General features: G+C 49.9%; 1 protein-coding gene across 1 annotated transcript in view; it reads left to right on the top strand.

Annotated features, from left to right (window-relative positions):
• The first annotated feature begins 5,694 nt into the window (after window positions 1-5,694).
• Window positions 5,695-19,394, top strand: part of LMNB2 (lamin B2) — a 28,334-nt gene continuing 14,634 nt past the window's right edge. The window contains exons 1-2 of the mRNA XM_037386934.1: window positions 5,695-6,041; window positions 17,917-18,053. Coding sequence (XP_037242831.1) covers window positions 5,841-6,041; window positions 17,917-18,053 — 338 coding nt within the window. The 5' untranslated portion in view covers window positions 5,695-5,840. The remainder of the gene's footprint in view (window positions 6,042-17,916; window positions 18,054-19,394) is intronic.

The raw sequence follows: 19,394 nt of genomic DNA, 5'->3' as shown, positions 1-19,394 counted from the left end.
CGGGATCGCTCCTGACCGATGAAGCGAGCTTTGTGAACTCGGAGGAACCGCGTTTCAGAGCCAGTCCCCACCCTCCTCCACCACGCTCCCCAAACGGCTAAAAGATGAGGGACCTGCACGTGGAGGGAACCTGAACCCCCTGGGGCGCCGAGACCCTGGGGCTCCCCTTGCAGCCTGCGTAGCAGCCTCATGTCTTCGGACCCCCGAAAGTATAACGAGAATGAAATTCAGCTCTGTATGCGAAAGGCAAAACTCATAACGTCTGAGATTATTGGCCTGATAGTTATTTAAAGGTGACATGAATAATCCCTTCCTTGATCTTAGATTAATTTTGCTATTTACCTATGTAAATCGCTGCTAGTTATGCACACGAATGCTCACGGCTCCATCTCTGCAGGCTCCAGGGCTGCCGGCAGCCTGACTGGAAGGAAACGGTGATGTTGTTCCTACCTGGCCTCCTCATCTGTTTCCAGGGGTGTTTTCACAGTATTTTATTGCCAAGGAATCTGTCTTCCTATTACTTCAGACGAATTCCTGGGCTGCGGGGGGCCAGTGAGGGGAAGGCTTGGTAGCCAATGCTGCTCCGAAGGCTGTGCTGCGTCAGGCACCGCAATGCTTCCTCTGCCCCATAAAGGCTGTGCGTGAATGAGTCGCACTGTAGAAGCCTCTCCATTGCTCCTGCCTGACAGACGTGGCTCTTCTTAGCACATGGTATTATACGGAAATCGCTGTGTGGAAAAGTGACAAAGTGGATTTGTGGGAAGTTGAGGAGCCCTGACCACTGACACCCCCACCCCCGCTTCTTCCTTTGCCACTCCTCTGCTGAGATGGGGGGAAATATGAAAGGATTTAAAAATGAAATTCTCATTTCTTTCTGGTCACTTGAGACCAGGGTCTGGTTCCAGTACAAGAGTCTAAAAGGGCCACTCGGGTTCTCCTGACCATGAACGTAACTCACCTTCCTACCACGAAGGAGTGAACAATCCGAAGCACAGACCTGAATTCTCCTCTCCAGGCTTGGTTAATGCTTCTCCTGGTGTGATGCACGTTGAATTCTACCTTGGTGAAGAGATAAAAGCTGTAGCAAATTTACTAAATGTTGTTCAAGGCTCTTGCCAAACACACTCTCTTCACACATTAATTACAGCGTGGTGTCTTGTCTTGAAAAAGCCTTGTTCTGCATAGTCTGCCGTCTGCTTTAATTGCACAACTGTGCACTGTGTTCCTCTTTGCTCTCTTTTATATCTCTTACCAAACTTTCTCATAGCAGATGAGGAAGACCTCATCCGCAACACATGGCACGCTATCCTTTCCTCTACTCACTTTGGTGCTTTCTGTCCTGACACTGCTGGATGCAATTTTATTAAAAAAAAAAAAAAAATTCTGCAGCAGAAATCTGTGGTGAGGTGTGAGTGCTTTTTCCAGGCTTGTTGTCATTGCTACCAATTTTTTAAGCACTACTGCTGAGGCTGGATTGATTTTGGACTGATAGGAAAACATTCTGTGCTGTATGGTTAATCTTTGCCCCTTCCTGAAATTACTGAAAATATCTGAGACAATCAATTAAACAGTGACAGGCTGCTCAGAGTGAGATAAGGAACATGAGGCAGAGGGGAAGTTAGGCAATGAAGAAAGGACAGAAATAATCCTTCTGTTAAAGACTTACAAATAATAAAAGTGTAGAATGAGAAAGGGGAGGGCATGGCAGCAGCTGCTGAGAAATGAAAGCAGTTGAGGTAAGAAATAGCAGTGGAAATCCTGCATCCCCAGGTTCACGAAAATGCCAGAGTCATTATGAAATCCCAGACAGCATCAGAAAACTGGTTACACCCAGCCGTATGGGAGACTGGTCGATCACTGAGACGATGCTCTGCATCAAAGGACGCGCGGGGCTTTCCTTTGCCTTTATTAGGTACTGGAAGTAATCTCTTCATGCATCTGACAGGAGAAATACTCCAGTGCTTGGCAGAGCCTATCGCTGCTGTCTGGGTTCTCCCACATCCCAAAACTTTATTCTTATCCTACCCAGACAGTCAGATATGTTGCAAGTCCCTTGGAGCCAGAACTCTGATACTGAGCCCAGGGCACTTGCAAGCTCCTGGCCTTCTCTCAGGGTGGAACCTGTGCGTGCATCAGCCTCCTCCACTGCTCCACTTCCCAGAAAGAGTCAGCCCGGGGGAGTGGGTGAGGCAGGAGCCTCAGTGTGCTCTGAGCAGGTTCCCAATCCGAAAAGCCCAGGGAACGCAGCCGCAGGGATTGCCATGGCTGCTGGCACGGCAGGTACGGCAGCCTCACCTGGCCAGGTGAGGCCGGCACGGCCCCAATTGTCCCTCTGTTGAACGCTGCGTGGCTGTGTCCTGAGCTAACAAGTCAATTTACCTTCTGACAGCAGAGAGGCAGGTCATTCTAAAATCGTTTGGGGTGAACTGCCAAAGTCCTTAGTGAAAAACGTATTGCTAAATATTGAGAGATGAATGACAACGCTGACCCTGGTTCATCAGGGTGATCCAAGCGGACCAATACTGGAACAGATGCTCATTCTGGGACCAAAGTGTGCACTGTACTCCTGTAAAACACGGTTGCCTAGTGGGGTCTCAGCTTTTCCCCTTCCCCCGTTCCCTTGATGTCTCCTCTCCCCATTCCAGCCCCAAACTGTTCTGTTTTTTTTTAGCAGAGGTAGGAAAAGCGAATGTACACATTCAGTTCACAAGCAGGGGAGACTGGTGCCAAGGGTGAAAGTCTGCCAGTGTTCTGGTAACTGCTAAAGAAAGAGACCTTCTAAAAAATGCAGAAAATACCAGGTATTATTATTGAGGCATATTTCAGGAAGTGTTTCTAGAAAAAAATATTTTACTGCAACAAAGTTGGGATCAGCACTGTGAAAATCACTGGTAACATTGTAGGCAACAAAAACCCACAAACCCTTGAAACATTCAAAGGTTCTAAGCCATTATCTGAAAAATCTGATAGAAAAATAAGGGGGAGGTTTGGGCTAAACTTCATGAACAAAGGGGATTTATGCCTGGATTACATTATCATTCAAAATCGGGCAAAAAGTTGAAAAGCATTTCCAAAATCGATGCGCTAAGTATCACGTCAAACCACAAGAGCTGATGCAAAATGGCTCATACGGAGGCTTTCCGCGCTCCTGCAGTGTTTTCTTCTGGCTTAACATAACCTAAGTTTATAAGTGGTCTTCCACGAATCCACTAGTTGGAAACGGCGTGTGGAGGGAGAACAAGCTCCCGGCAGGAGCACGGCGGGATGCTCCGGCGTTTCCCTGCCTCTCCCGGGGCCGGCAGCTCGTTCAAATGATGCCGGGGCAGCCCCGGCCGCGGGCAGGCGCTGGAGCCCAGCCAGGAGCAGGCAGTTTAGCATCAGCAGGCAGTTAAGCATCATCAGCAGGCAGTTTAGCATTTGCAGCCAGGCGCCAAAATTCAAAAAACGCTCCGTGCATCCAGCGCCGGGGGGCGGCCGGGAACAATGGGGCGGGGGGCGGCCCCGGGGCCGGGGCTGGCCGGGCTGCGGCTGCCGGCGCTCGGCGGGGCCATGGGCAGGGGCCGCCCGCCCCGCCGCGGCACCCTGGGACTTGTAGTCCCGGCTCCCTGCCGCCTCCTCCAGAGCCAGGCGTGCCCCAGCCAAGCTGGATGTGGTCGGGGAGCCGAGCTGTGCAGCGTGTCACCCCGTCGGGCAGGGAGGGTGTGTAAGTGCTGCAGAGGGGGCACGTGCAGGGGGCTATATGCTTCACTTATTTCAGCTGCAGCCATAACCCCCCCCCAAGCAAGCTGCCGATCCCCACAGCTCCGCGGACGTGATGGGGGTCCTGCCCTCCGCTCTGCTCCGCGGACACGATGGGGGTCCTGCCCTCTGCTCTGCTCCGCAGACGTGATGGGGGTCCTGCCCTCTGCTCTGCAGGAGGTGGAGGTGAAGGAGCAGCCGGTGTGTCCCAGGAGAGGTGCCCATGGCAGGATGGGTGCTCCGCTGCCCACCGGCCAGGACAGCGCATCCCGCATTGGATGCGTGGTTTGAAACTGCATCCATGGGAAAACCGACCCTCGGTACGGGCCGGCTGCTAGAGGTGCGCAGCGACTGCGAGAGACACTTACAGCTACTTGATGACGAGGGTATCGAGTGTTCAGAATTCCTGGATTTATTGTGAGGTTTTCCAGTTTGAGGGGTACTTGACATTAGGATCCCAGATCTCCTAACGAGGATTGCTCAGGTTCTGTTATGAGGATAAACCCATTCAAGCCTATTTGTCCAGCCTGGCTCCCCAGGCTCCTTTTCATATACCACATGCAGTATTTTCTTGCTCTCTTTCCATTTCTCCAGGTCTGTCCTCCCTCTCACCCACAGCACTTCGTTGCGTTATGTTCCTGCTGCCTCTTCTCCTTGCTGTCCACGTGTATGGGTGACAGACCCAAACTTGTTTTTTCTACTTCTCAGGCAGAAAATCTCCTTTTCCTCAGCTTTCCTTGGGAGCCGAGAGGCGCAACGGCCGTAAGCTGTTCAGCCGCTCAAGTTCTGGGGCATGAGGAATTACCTCGTGGGAATGGTAATCCAGTTTTAAGTCAGAAGTTGGGGTATATTCAGTAAAAATATGTTTTGGGAAAAATTGTACCCCAGATCTTTTAGACGGGAAAACTTCTTCATGGTTTTTAGTTTGTACATGTGGCTGTGTTCCCTGGGACGGTGGAAGGGCAGCTTCCCTCTTGAACAACCCGATCGGAGCCTGGGGAGGTGTTGCAACCGCTCAGTAAAACTTTTGGAAAAAATTGCTAAAATTTACCAAACAGCACATCTAAAAAATTCACCCCTGGAAGGAGCCCATTGGTATTTTTTCTGGGACACTGCACCCCCAGTTTAAGCCAACAGCAGGTCCCTGGCCTGTGAAGGGTCAGTATTAGCAGCAGGGCACGGCGAGCCCACCAGCGGCCCTGGAGCGGGTTACATGGGGATGCTTTAGGTGACCGAGGCGAACATGTGCCCTGTAAGCGAGACGCCACGCAGCTGTGCCAACACGCAGCGCGGCTAATGCTGCATCGGGGCGGCCGTGCTGCAGCGTGGGGGTGGCCGCCGGCGTGGGGGGGTTGGGGAACGTGGGCTTGGGGGGCTGCAGCGGGAAGTAGGGGGGCCATGAGGGGCCATTGGGGGCTGTGGGGGGCAGCAGGCAGCTGTGGGGTTTGTGGGGGGTAGCAGGGGGTCTGTGGGGGGCAGTGGGAGGGCTGCAGAGGGCCATGGGGGGCAGCAGGGGGTCTGTGGGGGGCAGTGGGTGGCAGCAGGGAGGTCCACGGAGGTCCACTGGGGGCTGTGGTGGGCGGCAGGTAGCTCTGGGGTTTGTGGGGGGCTGTGAGGGGCAGCAGGGGCCGTGGGGGGGCATGGAGAGCAGCAGGGGGGTTATGGGGGGGCATTGGGGGCTGTGGGGGGCCGCAGGGGGGCTATGGGGGGCCATTTGGGGCTGCAGGCAGCTGTGGGGTTAGTGGGGGGCAGCAGGGGAGGTCGTGGCGGCCCACGGGGGTCTGTGGGGGGCAGCGGGGAACACCGGGGGCCGCGCTCGGGCCGGGACCGGCGGGGGGACCCGCACCCACCATCGCCTGGGCGGCAGCGGGGGGCGACCCCTGGCAGCAGCTCCGCTCGCCGCCGTTTGCCCCCGCCGCCCCCGCCGGCCCGGACTGCAGCTCCCGGCGCGCCCCGCGCCGCCGCCATCTCGGCGCCCAGACTCCATTTCCCAGGCGGCGCCGCGGCGGGGGGGGCGATGTCCGCCATCTTACCGCTGCCTCCTCCCCCGGTGCGGCGGGATTGAATGAGCTCGCTGCCCGCCTGCCCGCGAATCCAGCGCCATGTCAGGCACCCCGAGCCGCGGCACCCCCGGCGGGACCCCGTTGTCGCCGACTCGCATCTCCCGCCTGCAGGAGAAGGAGGAGCTGCGGCAGCTCAATGACCGCTTGGCCGTCTACATCGACCGTGTGCGGGCGCTGGAGCTGGAGAACGACCGGCTGGTGCTGAAGATCTCGGAGAAGGAGGAGGTCACCACCCGGGAGGTAAGGCCGGGCCGGCAGGGCGAGCAGCGGCGGGCGGCCGCCCCGCTCCGGCCCGGGGAGCGGATCCGCGGCCCAGGGGCTCGGCCGGCCGGTTCCCGCGCGGCCCCTCGGCCCGCCCGCCCTGAGGCGGCTCGGCGGGCCCGGCGGCGCCATGCGCGGCCCGGCGGGCCCGGGGCGGGGGGCGAGGGCTAGGGGGGCGCCCGCGGCCCTCGGGGGTGCCGGGGGGGGCGGCTGCCCGCTCGCTGGAGGCGGCTGGGGCCGGCGGGAGGGCGCGGCGGGCCGGCGCGGCGGGAAGCGGCCCAGGGCGGCGGGCGGGGCCCGGGCTGACCGCGGGCGGGCGGCGTGGCCGGGCCGGGGCTTCGCCGCCGCTGGTGGCCCGTTCCCTGGGCGGGGGCCGCTGGGGCCGGCGCCGGGCACGGGCGTCCCGCCGCGGGGGAGCCCGGACCGTGTCTCTCGGCGCGGCGTGGCCGGAGGGCTGGTGCGATCCCGGAGGGGCGGGAGGGCCGGGAGTAACTTCGCTCCTCGCCGGGGGAGAGCCGCTGCGGCCGCGCCAGCGCCGGGGAACCCGGCCCCCTGCGAGAACCGCTCCGAGTTGCGTCCTGTGCTCTGGGGGCAAAGCCGGGTTTTGCTTTTCCCTACGCCGGGTTTTGCTTTTCCCTACGCCGGGTTTTGCTTTTCCCTACGCCGGGTTTTGCTTTTCCCTACGCCGGGTTTTGCTTTTCCCTACGCCGGGTTTTGCTTTTCCCTACGCCGGGTTTTGCTTTTCCCTACGCCGGGTTTTGCTTTTCCCTACGCCGGGTTTTGCTTTTCCCTACGCCGGGTTTTGCTTTTCCCTACGCCGGGTTTTGCTTTTCCCTACGCCGGGTTTTGCTTTTCCCTACGCCGGGTTTTGCTTTTCCCTACGCCGGGTTTTGCTTTTCCCTACGCCGGGTTTTGCTTTTCCCTACGCCGGGTTTTGCTTTTCCCTACGCCGGGTTTTGCTTTTCCCTACGCCGGGTTTTGCTTTTCCCTACGCCGGGTTTTGCTTTTCCCTACGCCGGGTTTTGCTTTTCCCTACGCCGGGTTTTGCTTTTCCCTACGCCGGGTTTTGCGCTGGATCTGCGCCGCCCCCCGCCCCCCCCCCCCCCTCGCTGGGGGCCGGCTGCCGGGCCGGGGGTGCCACCAATGTGATGAACGTTTTATGTTCATCTGGAAGTTGATGTGGAAAAAGTTTTGTGGGAAGCCTGCAGGGAACAGCCTTTGCTGTGCCTCCGGTGATGCCGTGGATCGCTGTGTAGCCGCCCGCCCCCCCCCCCCCCCCCCCCCCCGCCGCCAAAGGGTCTGGTTTGATGATGCTGGGGGTGGTGGGAGGAGGGCTTGGATTAATTTCGATTAATTTCGTTTAAGTAGACTCGATGCGATAGCATCTTGTTTTGGGAGAGGTTTGCCAGTTTGCAATCAGTGTACACCCAGGGTTGGAGTAGCTTTTAAGTCCCTTTGTACTACTTAATGAGATATTACAACTTCCATCATGTTTTCAAAATAACTAGGTATTTCTAAACATAAAACACGGCTCTGTCACTTGTCCGGTGTGAAATCATGCTACAAACAAAATAACCGCGTCTGGTTCGGGGAGCTTCGAAGCCATAGGTTGCTGCAGGCTGGGAGTGTGTGTTTGAAATGCAGGAGGCAGAAGGTAATTCTGTGGACAGCACACATGTAAGAAGAGCAAGAACAGGACAAGCAGACAACGTAGATGTAATCTCATGAGATTTTTTAATTTGAACTCCTGTTAGCAGTTCTGTGTGTTACCAATCCTGGAAGAATACTCGGATGCAAAAATTGGAAAATAAACTTGAGGATTTTGATATAAATATTGCTTGCTTTGTCCCGGAGCTTTCCTTCTTCACTTTTCTTCCAGGCTTCAATAAAAATCCTAATTCTTAGACATACTCTAACAAACTTTTTCAGGATTTCTTAGGCTCTTCTTTGATGTGTCATAGACAATGGAAGATGCTTCAGCTGGTCTCTGGACCACATGCTTCCCCCATCCCTTTAGGACAGCTTATTTGTTTACATGTGCCCAGAAGAGGAGACTTTGTAGTCTGATTGTTTTGATGCAGGATAGCAGACAGTGGTTTAGGACTGTGGGGCCAGTAAAACTTCAGATGGCTGCCAAGTTCTGGGTTTACTGGAATGGGAGAATGTCCTTTCACTTTCAGGACCAATCTAGTAAACTGGATTTTCTGCTGACAATTCAATTTTCTTATTGCACTGTTAGAATTTGTGTTCCTGAAATGATTAGGTTTAGCGTGAAGTAAGATATTAATCAAAAATAAACCTTCCAAGTCCCACAGAAACCCCCCCAAAACCCAAGCAAACCTCAGAGCAACTGTAATTTCTGTATAGAAGCACAGTTAAGCATAGTCCAGTGATACTGGCGTACTGTTCTGGCTTACATCATTATATCTTTATATTGGCTCTCCATGCTTAAAATAGACTGGGAAAAGAAAACAGTCTTCAAGATGAACATTTCCCTTGGTTGTCCTCAACTGTGTGTAAATTTGAGTCTGACTTTTTTTTCTTAAACTGTCTAAATATTCAAGTATTTTTGGCTCATCTCTGGTAGTGGCAGGGAACATCATTTGCCACTGTGGCAGGTGGAATGATGTGTGTTGCGGGATGGTGAGAAGTGGCTGCTCACCAGTGCGCTCTGCATTAACTCCCGAGACTTTTGCCTTGAGAGCAGGTGATGGGTCCATAATCCAGGGCAAATGGGAGGTTGAGGGTTGCTACGACAAGCAATAGACAATATCCTGAGAGAGACGTCTTGTCCATTGCTTGTCACTCCAGTACCCCACAGTGATCGCGGCTGAGAAGGGGGCTGGGGGTGAGGTCATGACTGACTTGCATGGGAACAAAAGGCTGGCATTCCTGTCTTGCTCTCAAAGCTCTGGTTCAGGAGAGTATCTTCTAGACAGGAGAAGTTCTCCTGATGCTGTTCAGGCAAGGACCATAGTCAGTGTTCTGCCAGGGCCTCTTGGCAGGTTTAAATCTGGCAGAATTAAAATCATCAGCTGATCAGGATGTTCTTTTTCCTGGTTGCTGTAATCGCCAATCTGCTGAAGATAGGAAAAAGCAGCCACTTTCTCCTCCGTTGCGCAGCCTCCTTAGTTTTACAGGCCACCGCTGCATTATGGCCTTGGAACAAAATAACTGTTTGCTCTTTTTTGAGGAACACGGGGCTGCCACCTCTCACCAGTAGAGAAAAGGAACTTTGCAGAAGTTGAGATTAATCTTTAGTCCTCTACTAATTACAGCCCTTTCTCCTGCTTTCCCTCACCCTGTCCAATGCTGTTCTACCTTGACTTGTATGCAGCAGGCCTCTAGAGAAATTAAAATGTATACACTAAGCCCTCAGACAAATACAAAAAAATATTTTGCCTGTGTAGCTGGTGGAACCTATAGTTGTCCTCGTTCTTTCTCCATTTGCTCTCTTGCATGAATCCCCATGTGTAGCTTGGCCTGTGACAGAGGAGAAATTTAGCTCACCCACTCGTTTTTCTGCCTCCCTAGTATGTGACTGATGCTATTCCTGCTGTGTTGGGGTCACTGTTACAATAACCTGATTTGTGAGGCTGGGAGGAGCAATACTGGAAGGGTGAAGAAGAAAAGAGTCCTAGAGCTCTTTCCTGAGTTCCCTTTCTGCTAGCTCCCTGCCCTCCAGCGCTTGTGATTGCATCTTGCAGAAGAGATGGTTCGATGGGCATGGGAGGGGTTACTACACTGTTCTGGGTACATCCCACTGGTCTCACCCACAGAAAGGAGAAGTAAGGAGAGAAGAAAAAAAAAAAAATGAGGACTCCTGGGACCCTCTGCCACTGACAGCAGTTGCCCTGGTGACCAAAGCAGTGTCTGCAGGGTGTTCCTTCTTCACCTGTCTTCCCAGCTCTGCGGGTGTGATTGCAGTTGGCTGCAATCTCACCTGGTCTCCACTTACCTGCCACTACTGCAGCTCCTGTGCCATCTGCCTGCACCATGTGTAGTAGCCAGAGCGACTCATGACCAGGGTATATAGGTCTGTTGCCCAGTTGCCACCTGCAAAATAGATGTTCAGAGGCTGATGTGAATGGTGGGTCGCTCAAAAGTTGTAGCCTCTGAGACATGGGCTTAAATGTTGTTGTTCTGGCCTTATAGACATCATCTGGGAGGTGATGGTGGCGATGCAGCACATGGCTGTGTTCTTGAGAACTCGACCGATGTTCTTGGGGAGTCTGAGCCATAAATGAGTGGCAGTCCTTTGTCAGCCCATAACTGTGTGAATAAGAACATACAGAGCCACACCTGGTGGGAATACTCTTATGTTTTGCACATTAATAAGATTAATGTTTAATCGCCAAATTCGTCTGTACTCAACTTGTGGTTGGATGGCATGTGCTCCTTGCCTAGCATGTAGGCTCATTGCCTTCTTGGCATGTTCCTTGTGTCTTCACTGAGGATTTCTTGCATCTTTTCCCAAGTGACTGCTGGGGGGTATGTGTCTGTGTTTCTGTGTCAGTCCTTGAGCTGCTGCACAGTGAGCTTTGGGTGCTCCCAGCACGGGCTGGTAGGTTGAGGAGCATCCAGCAGCCCTGCCTTTCAGACCGTGCTCTGGAAACATCTCTGTTTTCTTGTTCTCCACATGCCCTATTTCCTTGTCCCTGCGTTGCCCAATTACAAACTTGCAGGCTCTTTGCAAGCAAAAGAGGAAAAAGGTGAAAGCCCGTTCATGGTGCAATTTGTAGGGTGCCCAGCTCGGGCTCTGTGCTGGCAGCATTCGGCGGGGGTGACACGGCCATGCAGTGCATTGGGCTGCAGGCTGTCTTCTGGCTCCTGCTCAGCTCCCTTCCCAGGTTTTAGCTTTATTTCTTCCACTGCCTTCAGGTGGTGGGGGCTGCATTGTCACAGCAGACCCATTTGCTGGTCTCATGTGTCACCTCGGGAGGTTGGCTCACTCCAAGGGCTTGCATTCGTGATGTTGTAGAGGGGCTACTACATTTGGCCACATGACTGTTATCCCTGTTGCCCTTCCTTGTAGGCACCAGTGACTTTCCAGGGTGACCTGAAAAGTTTCAAACATGACTTGGTGGCTCCGGATGATTGTTGGTGGCACAGGGCCGTGGTGGTAGGGGGGGAGGGGTTGGAGGCTGGCTGAGCAGATCCGGCAGGGTGACATGGGATTGCACAACTGCTGTTGGCAACAGCAACTTGGTTTCTGTGACCGTGGAACCGTCTTTCAGGATTGACGACTGCTTCAAAGAGCGAGGATCCACCTGACTAAGTAGGGCAGATGCATCTTTGCCAGCTGGGTTGGTCAGCTTGCTAAGAAGAACTTTGAACCGGGAATAATGGGGGAGGGAGGGATTACCCTCCGGGAAGATCAGGTGAGGAAGCAGCGATGGGGTGAGCAAGCAAAAGGCCTAGGGTTATGTGGACAGAGGAAAAAGCAACAGAAAAAGGGTGAAATGGGAACACCCTGAGCGTAGGCATGGGAAGAAGGAAGTGCTCGTGGGGAAACATCATTGTCCTTCCTGCAGGACCATCGTGCTGGAGTGCCTCTCTGAAGTGCCCGTATGGCTGATGTGCAGCCCGGGGCACAGACAGATGGAGTGAGGGGTCTGCCGGCGGTTGCAGGACTGTGACCTCGTTGGGGTGGGGGTGGTTCACAGAGTGCTGTGACGATGGAGACAGGCTTTTCAGGAAGGTGAGGAGGGGGAGTTGCCCTTGATGTGAGAGAGTGGTGAGAGTGCCTGGAGTGCTGCCCGAGGACAGGTGATGAGATAGCTGAGAGCTTGTTGGTCAGGATTAGTGGGCAGACCGAGGTGGGTGACATTGTGGTATTTGTCTGCTACCGACCTGATCAAGAAGAACAGGTAAGTGAGGCTTCCTTCAGTCACCTGGGAGAAGCCTCACATGCCCTAGTCTTCATGCTCTGCTGGATCTAATAATAAATGGAAGAACTGGTCAAGGTGGTGACCATGAGACAGTGGAGTTTGCTATCTTTAGAGGATGGAGCAGAGTAAAAAGTGGGACCACAACTCTGGATTTCAGGAGTAGACTTCAGCCAATTCAGGGCTTCCTTTCAGGAGGAATCCCACGGCTTACAGCCCAGGAGAGAAAAAATGGTCTGTGAGAGCTGGGCTGATATTCAGGGGTGACCTCCTCCAAGCTTAAGAGTCATCCATCCCAACAATCGGGAAATGAAGCAAAGGTGGCTGGAGACCTGTATGCATGAGCAAGGAGGTCTGACTAAATTCAGACACAGGGAAGGTTGAGGTACTCCATGCCTCCTGGTGGTCTGACCAGCCTTCAGGAATCTCGGGTCTCTGAGACCAGTGGGAAAGTCTGGTGCAAGGAAGATTTGGTAGAGGAGCACCAGGATAGGGAACATCTGAACAAACTGGATGGAAGTCCATGGGACCTGATGGGTTGCGCCCATGAGTGCTGAGGGAACTGCCTGACATTACTGCAAGGCTAGTCTTGGTTATCTTTGAAACATCATCATGATGATGAGAGGTTCCTGAAGTTTGGAAGAAAGCTGGTATCTTCAGGAGGGGCAAGAAGGAAGATCAAGGGAACTACAGGCTGATCAACTTCACTTAAGCTTCTGGAGCGTGATGATGTCTTTTTGTGTGTCTTTATCTTCTCCATGCCTGCTTGTAGGAGCCTTTGGTGGGGAATGTTGTTCAAGCCTTTTGGGATTCCAGGCAGACTGATTTAGCTCAGTCTCCCCTCTCTGAATCCTTTTCTTTTCATCCTTGACTTTTCAAACCCTTGCTCATGCGCTTGTTCCCTTGTCCAGTGCTTCCCTTTTTTTTTTTTTTTTTTAAAAAGCCATAGTAGTGACTTTCCCTCCCTCCACTCTGCTATGCTTATGCAAGTACCCACTACTTCTTTCCTCCTTTTTCTTTTTTTGTTTGGTTGGTTTGGTTTGATTACTGGATCTGTCATGAGTACCTGCTCTGTGGTTGACTGAACAAGTCCAGTAGGTGGTGAAACTTTTATTTTACACACGTCTTCCTCAGTATGACTCTTACTTGCGTGCCCTGTAATTCTGTTCTTCAGGTTAATGTTGACTGTACTGACACGGACTTTTCCCATTTTTAGAAACTTGTGTGGCATGAGCCATCTTCTAATGCTCCTGTACAAAGTGAACTCTTAAGTGAGAGCGTAAATGACTTGCTGATTGATTTAATGCAAAAAGTGGGGTATAGAAAGCTGTTAATACTTCCTGAATGTGATGAGTTGTTACTGCTTGTTTTGTCAATCTGTTCTATGATACTTTCAATGGACACTTAAGTGCAGAAATCTCTTAAAAGATTCCTCTAGTGAAAATCTAAGTAAAAAACCCAAAGAAACCCAAAAGGTATGTTTTCACTGCATTTTTTTTTTTTTTTGGGTGGACCTTCTACCTAAACTGATTGACTTGGGGCCATAGACTCATGTATTATGCCTTTTTCATGAGCAGAGCAAGAGTAGTTACTTTCTACACCATTCATGAGTTGTTCTTCCAGCTTCATTTTTTGGTTTGCCATGTTGTATTGTGACTAACAAAAAATCAGTTTTATTTTTCTCTTCTGTACATGACCTCAACTCCTTGGAAAATGCTTTACTCTGTCTCCTACCCTTGTTTTGATCATCTTAAAGTATTTTGTATGTATGGTTTTGGCCTGCAGCTATGTCTTTATACAATATCTTGCTTTCTAGAAAGACTTTTTTTAAACTGCTTTTTTACTTGTTTTAACAAATAACTCAGCGTTCCCGAGTTGCCATGCTGAAACAATTGCGACAGTCCTAGATTTTTAACGTTTTTGGCTTGTCTTGCTTCTGCAAGGATGCTGAAACCAAGTCAGCTGAGGTGCTTGATGGTATCTTGGCAAATCCGCTCCTGTGTGCTGCTGAGGACCAGGTGGAGGGCAGCCTTCCCTCTTGTAGCTTCCTGGATTAGCCGCTCCATGGCACTCACTACTAGTGTATGAAGATACAGCTCAGGTATTACCTCCTGGATTACAGCTTGGGCTAATTAAAACCTGTTAGAATTACTGCATTTTCTGCCTCTCTGATCTCCTGTAATGCCCCTGTTTTGCTTTGTAGCTGGTGGTCCAATAATCACTATGTAAATCAATGTTGTTTATATATTCAGAGTGCTGCTTGCAGTTCTCTTAACTTATTGTAAAACATCGAGAGCCTGGGGGAAGTGTAAGGAAAAGGTGAAAAAGATGAGCAGAGTAGTAGCATAATTTCTGACCAGGAGCAAAACTGGAAAAGAGGTGAGAGGAAACCTGAGGTCTCTTAAGTCACGAGTCCAAACAAAGAGATTTGCCTAGGAAGCAAATATTCAGCATTTCTCACAACACAAAAACTAAAGGCATGAAATGAAATAATCAAGTAGCAGGTCTTAATCCACCAGTTGTGCTCGTATGATGCTTTCTGATGTGGAAACCAAAAGCTAAAGAGATTTGAAAAAGGATTAGACAAATTAACAATATTTGGTGACTAATGGGTTTTAATGCATGGAAGCAATTTTTAGCTCAGATTTTTTTTATCATTCCTTAACTTTTTGAAGCTAGGAGTATACGTGAGTGAAGAATCCTTGTAAGTTTGCCTCATTCACTATACTTCCCCTTTCGGCATTTGTATCAGCTGCTGCTTTTACCGCCTTACGCTGGGAAGGTTGGCATGGTCTTCAGGGATGAATTTGTATCTGAGATGTGGGGGACAGGAGATGATGGGTTGTGGTAACCCAAGCAAAATGGGAAGAAACAATGAAGGAAGGAATTTGAGTTGATAGATTTTATTGATAAAGAGGACAAAAAACCGGAAGATGTCATCAGATGGGTTACCCCTTGCATCCCAGTGTCTCTGGGAGTGTTCGAGGACAGCAGACACTACCTGGTGGCACTCTGCTCACAAGTGTGGTGGGACGAAGCACCAGAAATGGGCTTCACAGTTGCCAGATGCATTTATTCAGCTTCCTTCTCTTGTTGCTGTGGATGCTGGCTGTTGTTCCTATTGACTTTTTTTTCTTCTTTTTTGTCCAGAAGGAACATGTGAGGCTTGTCCTAGGAGGTCCTGCTTTGGTTTAACAGCATCTTTTTAAGGACGGCTGGAAGCGTCACTGTACGAGAGACCAAACTGAGTAGCAAATGTAGAGTCATTACAAAAGGGAGTGGGCAGAAGACTGTAGAGTCAAAACCAAGCAAAATCCTACCCGTACACTAAACAGGGGCGGTTTGGGGATGGTGCTTCTCTGGAGACTTCAGAGAGTCAGTAGACTCTAACTTGAGTTCCTTCTGAGTTTGAGGGGGGACAGTTCAGGGAACAGAAATACTTTCCAGAATTTTTCTCCGGGCTGGGGTGGAAAGGTGCTTTCAGTGAGGAGCCGTCTTGGGCCAGAGGTGCTGTCAAGCCTGTCACACCAGGCTGGTTCAGCTGAGCTGGCAGTACTTAGTTTGCTTTGAACCTACTGCTGTGTTTGGTTCTCCTTTCCCTGCTTGGTCAGTGCTGAAAATAAATAAGATGTTATTTTTTTATGGTCTAGAAAGACAGTCTTGAACTGTCCTGCTGTTTGTTTTGGTCACCTAAAACTTACATCCAGGAATCCGTATTCTCTTTACACCCTGTTGTTACGAGTTCTGACAAAGGTGGCTTAGGATGGTGGGTTTTGTTTTGGGTTTTGGTGGGTTTTTTTCCGGTTGAAGGTGTTCCTGCTCCTGGTTGTCTGCTGCCTCCCTGTGTCCTTACCTCTCTGTGATTCCTTTTTTTCTCAGTGCATTAGCTTAAAATTCTAGTGAAAGTGGTTTTTTGACTTAACACTTTGAACTGTGAATTGGACCTGTGTGTTTCCTCCTCGTCTTTGTTACTGGAATAAGAGCAGGGAAGAGGTTAACATGCTGCAGGAGGAAAGCAGGTACTAATCTACCACAACTGGTTGTGCTGTGAATGAATCAGTCCCTTTAATTAAGAAGCATAGTCTCTGGTTCTCTTTTTACCAACAGGTTCTAAAACTGCTTTCATCATGCAATTTTTCGCTCCATCTAGCTATATTCTCTCTGCACAGGAATTACATTAGGTGTTCGTTTATTCTCTGTTCAGAATACTGTTCTTTTGGTGGTGTAATGCCTCGAAAACATCATTTATTTACTGTATCACAACAGCAACATCTTTCTGGGACAGCATGGCACAACAACCTAGGGAAAAAGCTTTCTTCCTTTGTACCTTGACGTGCAATTCTGGTTTATGCCCTGGAGTACTGGGAAAGGATTTGTCCTTGTGTCCTGCACTATGGTTTACTGTGTGGCTCTGAACCTACAGCAATACAGCCCCGAGTTCCTGGTAGATGTCCCAGTGCAAGGATTTTAGCACGCTGAAGGGCTGAAGGTCTGAAGAAGGCTGGCATTAGCGGAGTGTTGTAGATGCAGTACCTGATGGTGCAGAATCAGTGCTTGGCCTTTGGGCAGTTGTATTTTGCATTGCAATTTGCAAATACCGTATTTTCACTCGAGGGTCATCCATAATGAAAGGCTTTACAGCCTTAAAATCTCCATAGTTTTGGTTTTTTTCTTGGCACTGTGGAGTGCTGTATGAAAGAGTTTAGCATCGTCATGGTACACTTCATAAAATCCCTTAATTTTGTAACTGATAATACAGAGTTGTGTTGGCTTGTGCCATAGACAATGATAGACATACCAGCTATGGGGAAAAAAGCAAAAGAAAACTGAAGCTGAATAAAGCTAGAAAGAATTAATTCTTTAAAGAAAAGTAGTAAGACAGCATGATAGACAGCCAAGTTGTTTCTGGTATGTGTTGTGCTTGTAAACTAAGGCTTCTCAGCCCTCATACTGTCGTATTTTAGTTAATTTCAGAAGTCTTATGAGAATATAGTCTATCAGGAACTCAATTATATCCTGACTGCTTTTAATCAGTCTTTCTGAAGACCAGATGGTTGAGTCTGTCATTTGTGCCACTCTGATGTTGAAATAGGCGCTCCTAGGACTAGGAATAGCAGAGTTTGCTTTCTTGCTTCCACATTTCATGCTTTGTTTTGGATTTTCTCTGCCTAAAGTTGGTACATTCTGCTTTTGGCTCTCACTCTGATTGCTCTGCTTCTGAATTTGTGTTAGTAATAGGTGTTTAGGTGTTCTGGTATCCTTTCATAGAAGCTATAGCAGCAATGTTCTATGGTCTTGAAGTTTTAGTTATCTGATACACCTGTCAAATAATCTTGTATTCTAACAAAAATAAAGGTGTGGAAGACTTTGAAGTGCCATGCTGCAGTCTGAGTAGCTGATTGTGTAGTATATCGAGTTGGGACGGGGAGAGGTCCGCAGGTCCTTACCCTCTGAGGTGGAGAACAGGAGTGGAAGCTCGTCTCTGAGAACTTCACATTTCTGTAGTTCATCTAGTTTCATTCTTTTTAGCTTTATAGTGCAGGAGCAGCAGAGTCAAATTGCGCCTTGGACCTTTATTCCACAAAAAAAGTCTTTTAAGTGTTTCTTTAAAAAACAATATTTCCCAAAGCAGCAGTATTGGAAATGAGGGTGAATAATTTAAGATCTGATTGCAGGTGTACTGGTCGGCCGCAGTTTCTCTCTTTGCAGGACTTGCACACTTCAGACATCGTATGTTATGTCACGTCCCAGTGGGAATAAAAATTAAATCTTGCCTTTGGGAATAGATCATAGGTAATCATAGGTGCATATAAATTGAAAACGTTTGCTATAGACTGTTCTTAAATAATAGAAATCATATCATATATCTTTCTTTGAATATAAGGCTGTGTGAAAACTGGTGCTGTGCTTCAGTTCTCAGATAGTCTTTGGGATGTTCTCATGCCTGCATACTTTTTTCCCCTTAGGTGAGTGGAATCAAGAGTCTCTACGAGTCTGAACTGGCTGATGCTCGAAGAGTTCTGGATGAAACCGCCAAAGAGAGGGCTAGGTTACAGATCGAAATAGGAAAACTGAGAGCGGAACTTGAGGAGTTCAATAAAAGGTAAAAAAAGTCCTCTGTGTTTGTTCTGGATGGCTTTTTTTTTTGCTTGAGGGTGGGGTTTTTTTGTTGGCATTTTGTTGTTGTTGTTTTATAAATTTTAGAATGGGCAGCATTTGTGGTGGGAATGATACTATTGATGCTTCTTAAAATGCCTTTTGGAAGCACTGCGCCCTCCCACAAGACTGCTGAGCCAGACCTGGCGTAGCCATCAGGCTGCAGTCACAGCAGACGTGACCGATGGCCTGGGTGAGGAACGTCCCCCGTCCTGATGTTCATGAAGTGTCTGTTCACATCTTCACCAGTGTCACAGGTGCCCGGGTCAAGCAGAGCCTGGAGGTAGATACATGCAGACTGCCTCCATCTGCTCCTTTTAGCAGTCCTGCTTGAGCTGCAAGCTCACAGCTCTGCGTTGTGTGACTGTCTTCCTGTGGCTTCCCCTGCCTGCTACCCCGCATGATGGCTGAAATATTTCCCTTGAGCAAACTTGGCTGCTTTCTGGAAAAAAGAGCTCTAGAGGATTACCCTAACGTGGTATCCTTCAAAGAACATTGGCACATCTCAACAGACACGTCGTCTGCCATTTGTAACTCCTCAGAGACCCGCAAAAGCAGGTTGCACTTTTGTAAAGCCTTCTGTCGATTTTCCTGTGAAGACAATAAACCAGGCTGAAATGATAAATGCAAATAAAAATGTGAATGAAAGCAGCTTGGATTGTCTTCCAGTGGCAGTGCTCGTGAAGGAGCAGGAGTTACTTTTTGCTTTCAGGAATTATTTATGGTGCTTTGTCAAGCTGTACATTGAACACTTGTGTTCATTCCCGTCCCGCTGGGAATACTTGCATGCTGCAAGGTGGGGGGAAGTATGGGCTGTGTAAACATACGCTGCAGTTCCTACTCCGTGTTGAAGTGGGATGTGCCCTTTAGGTACTGTACAGACAGAGGGTTTCCAGATCTGATTGTGACACACGCAGAGGGGCTTGTTTTAGTATGTGACAGGTGTGGTCAGGGCATGTGTCTGGAGAGTCTGTTCTGGAGACTCTGGTTGCTGCTCAATAGCTGTCTTATAAGCAGAAGTTGTGTTTTGTCTATATGTCTCCTGCAAGTTGCTGAGCTTGAAGACACCGCACATATGTTGCAGAACAGGATTTGCAGTGACAGATTGGATCAATGATTAAGAAAAATTGGTTACAGTTAATTCAAGTTCAGAGATCTACACCAACGAATGTAGAGGGAATACGAGCCCCGTATCTAGGGCGTATCGTGAAAGTGTGTCGACTTACTCTGTAGTTAGAAAAGGATGCACATCGTGCTGGAGCATGTAAAGAAATCCTGTCTGTCTATA

Source organism: Falco rusticolus, chromosome 4, assembly GCF_015220075.1.
Source record: "Falco rusticolus isolate bFalRus1 chromosome 4, bFalRus1.pri, whole genome shotgun sequence".
NCBI lineage: Eukaryota > Metazoa > Chordata > Aves > Falconiformes > Falconidae > Falco > Falco rusticolus.
Note: the sequence above shows the minus strand (reverse complement) of the source record. Positions and strands in the feature narration are given on the sequence as shown.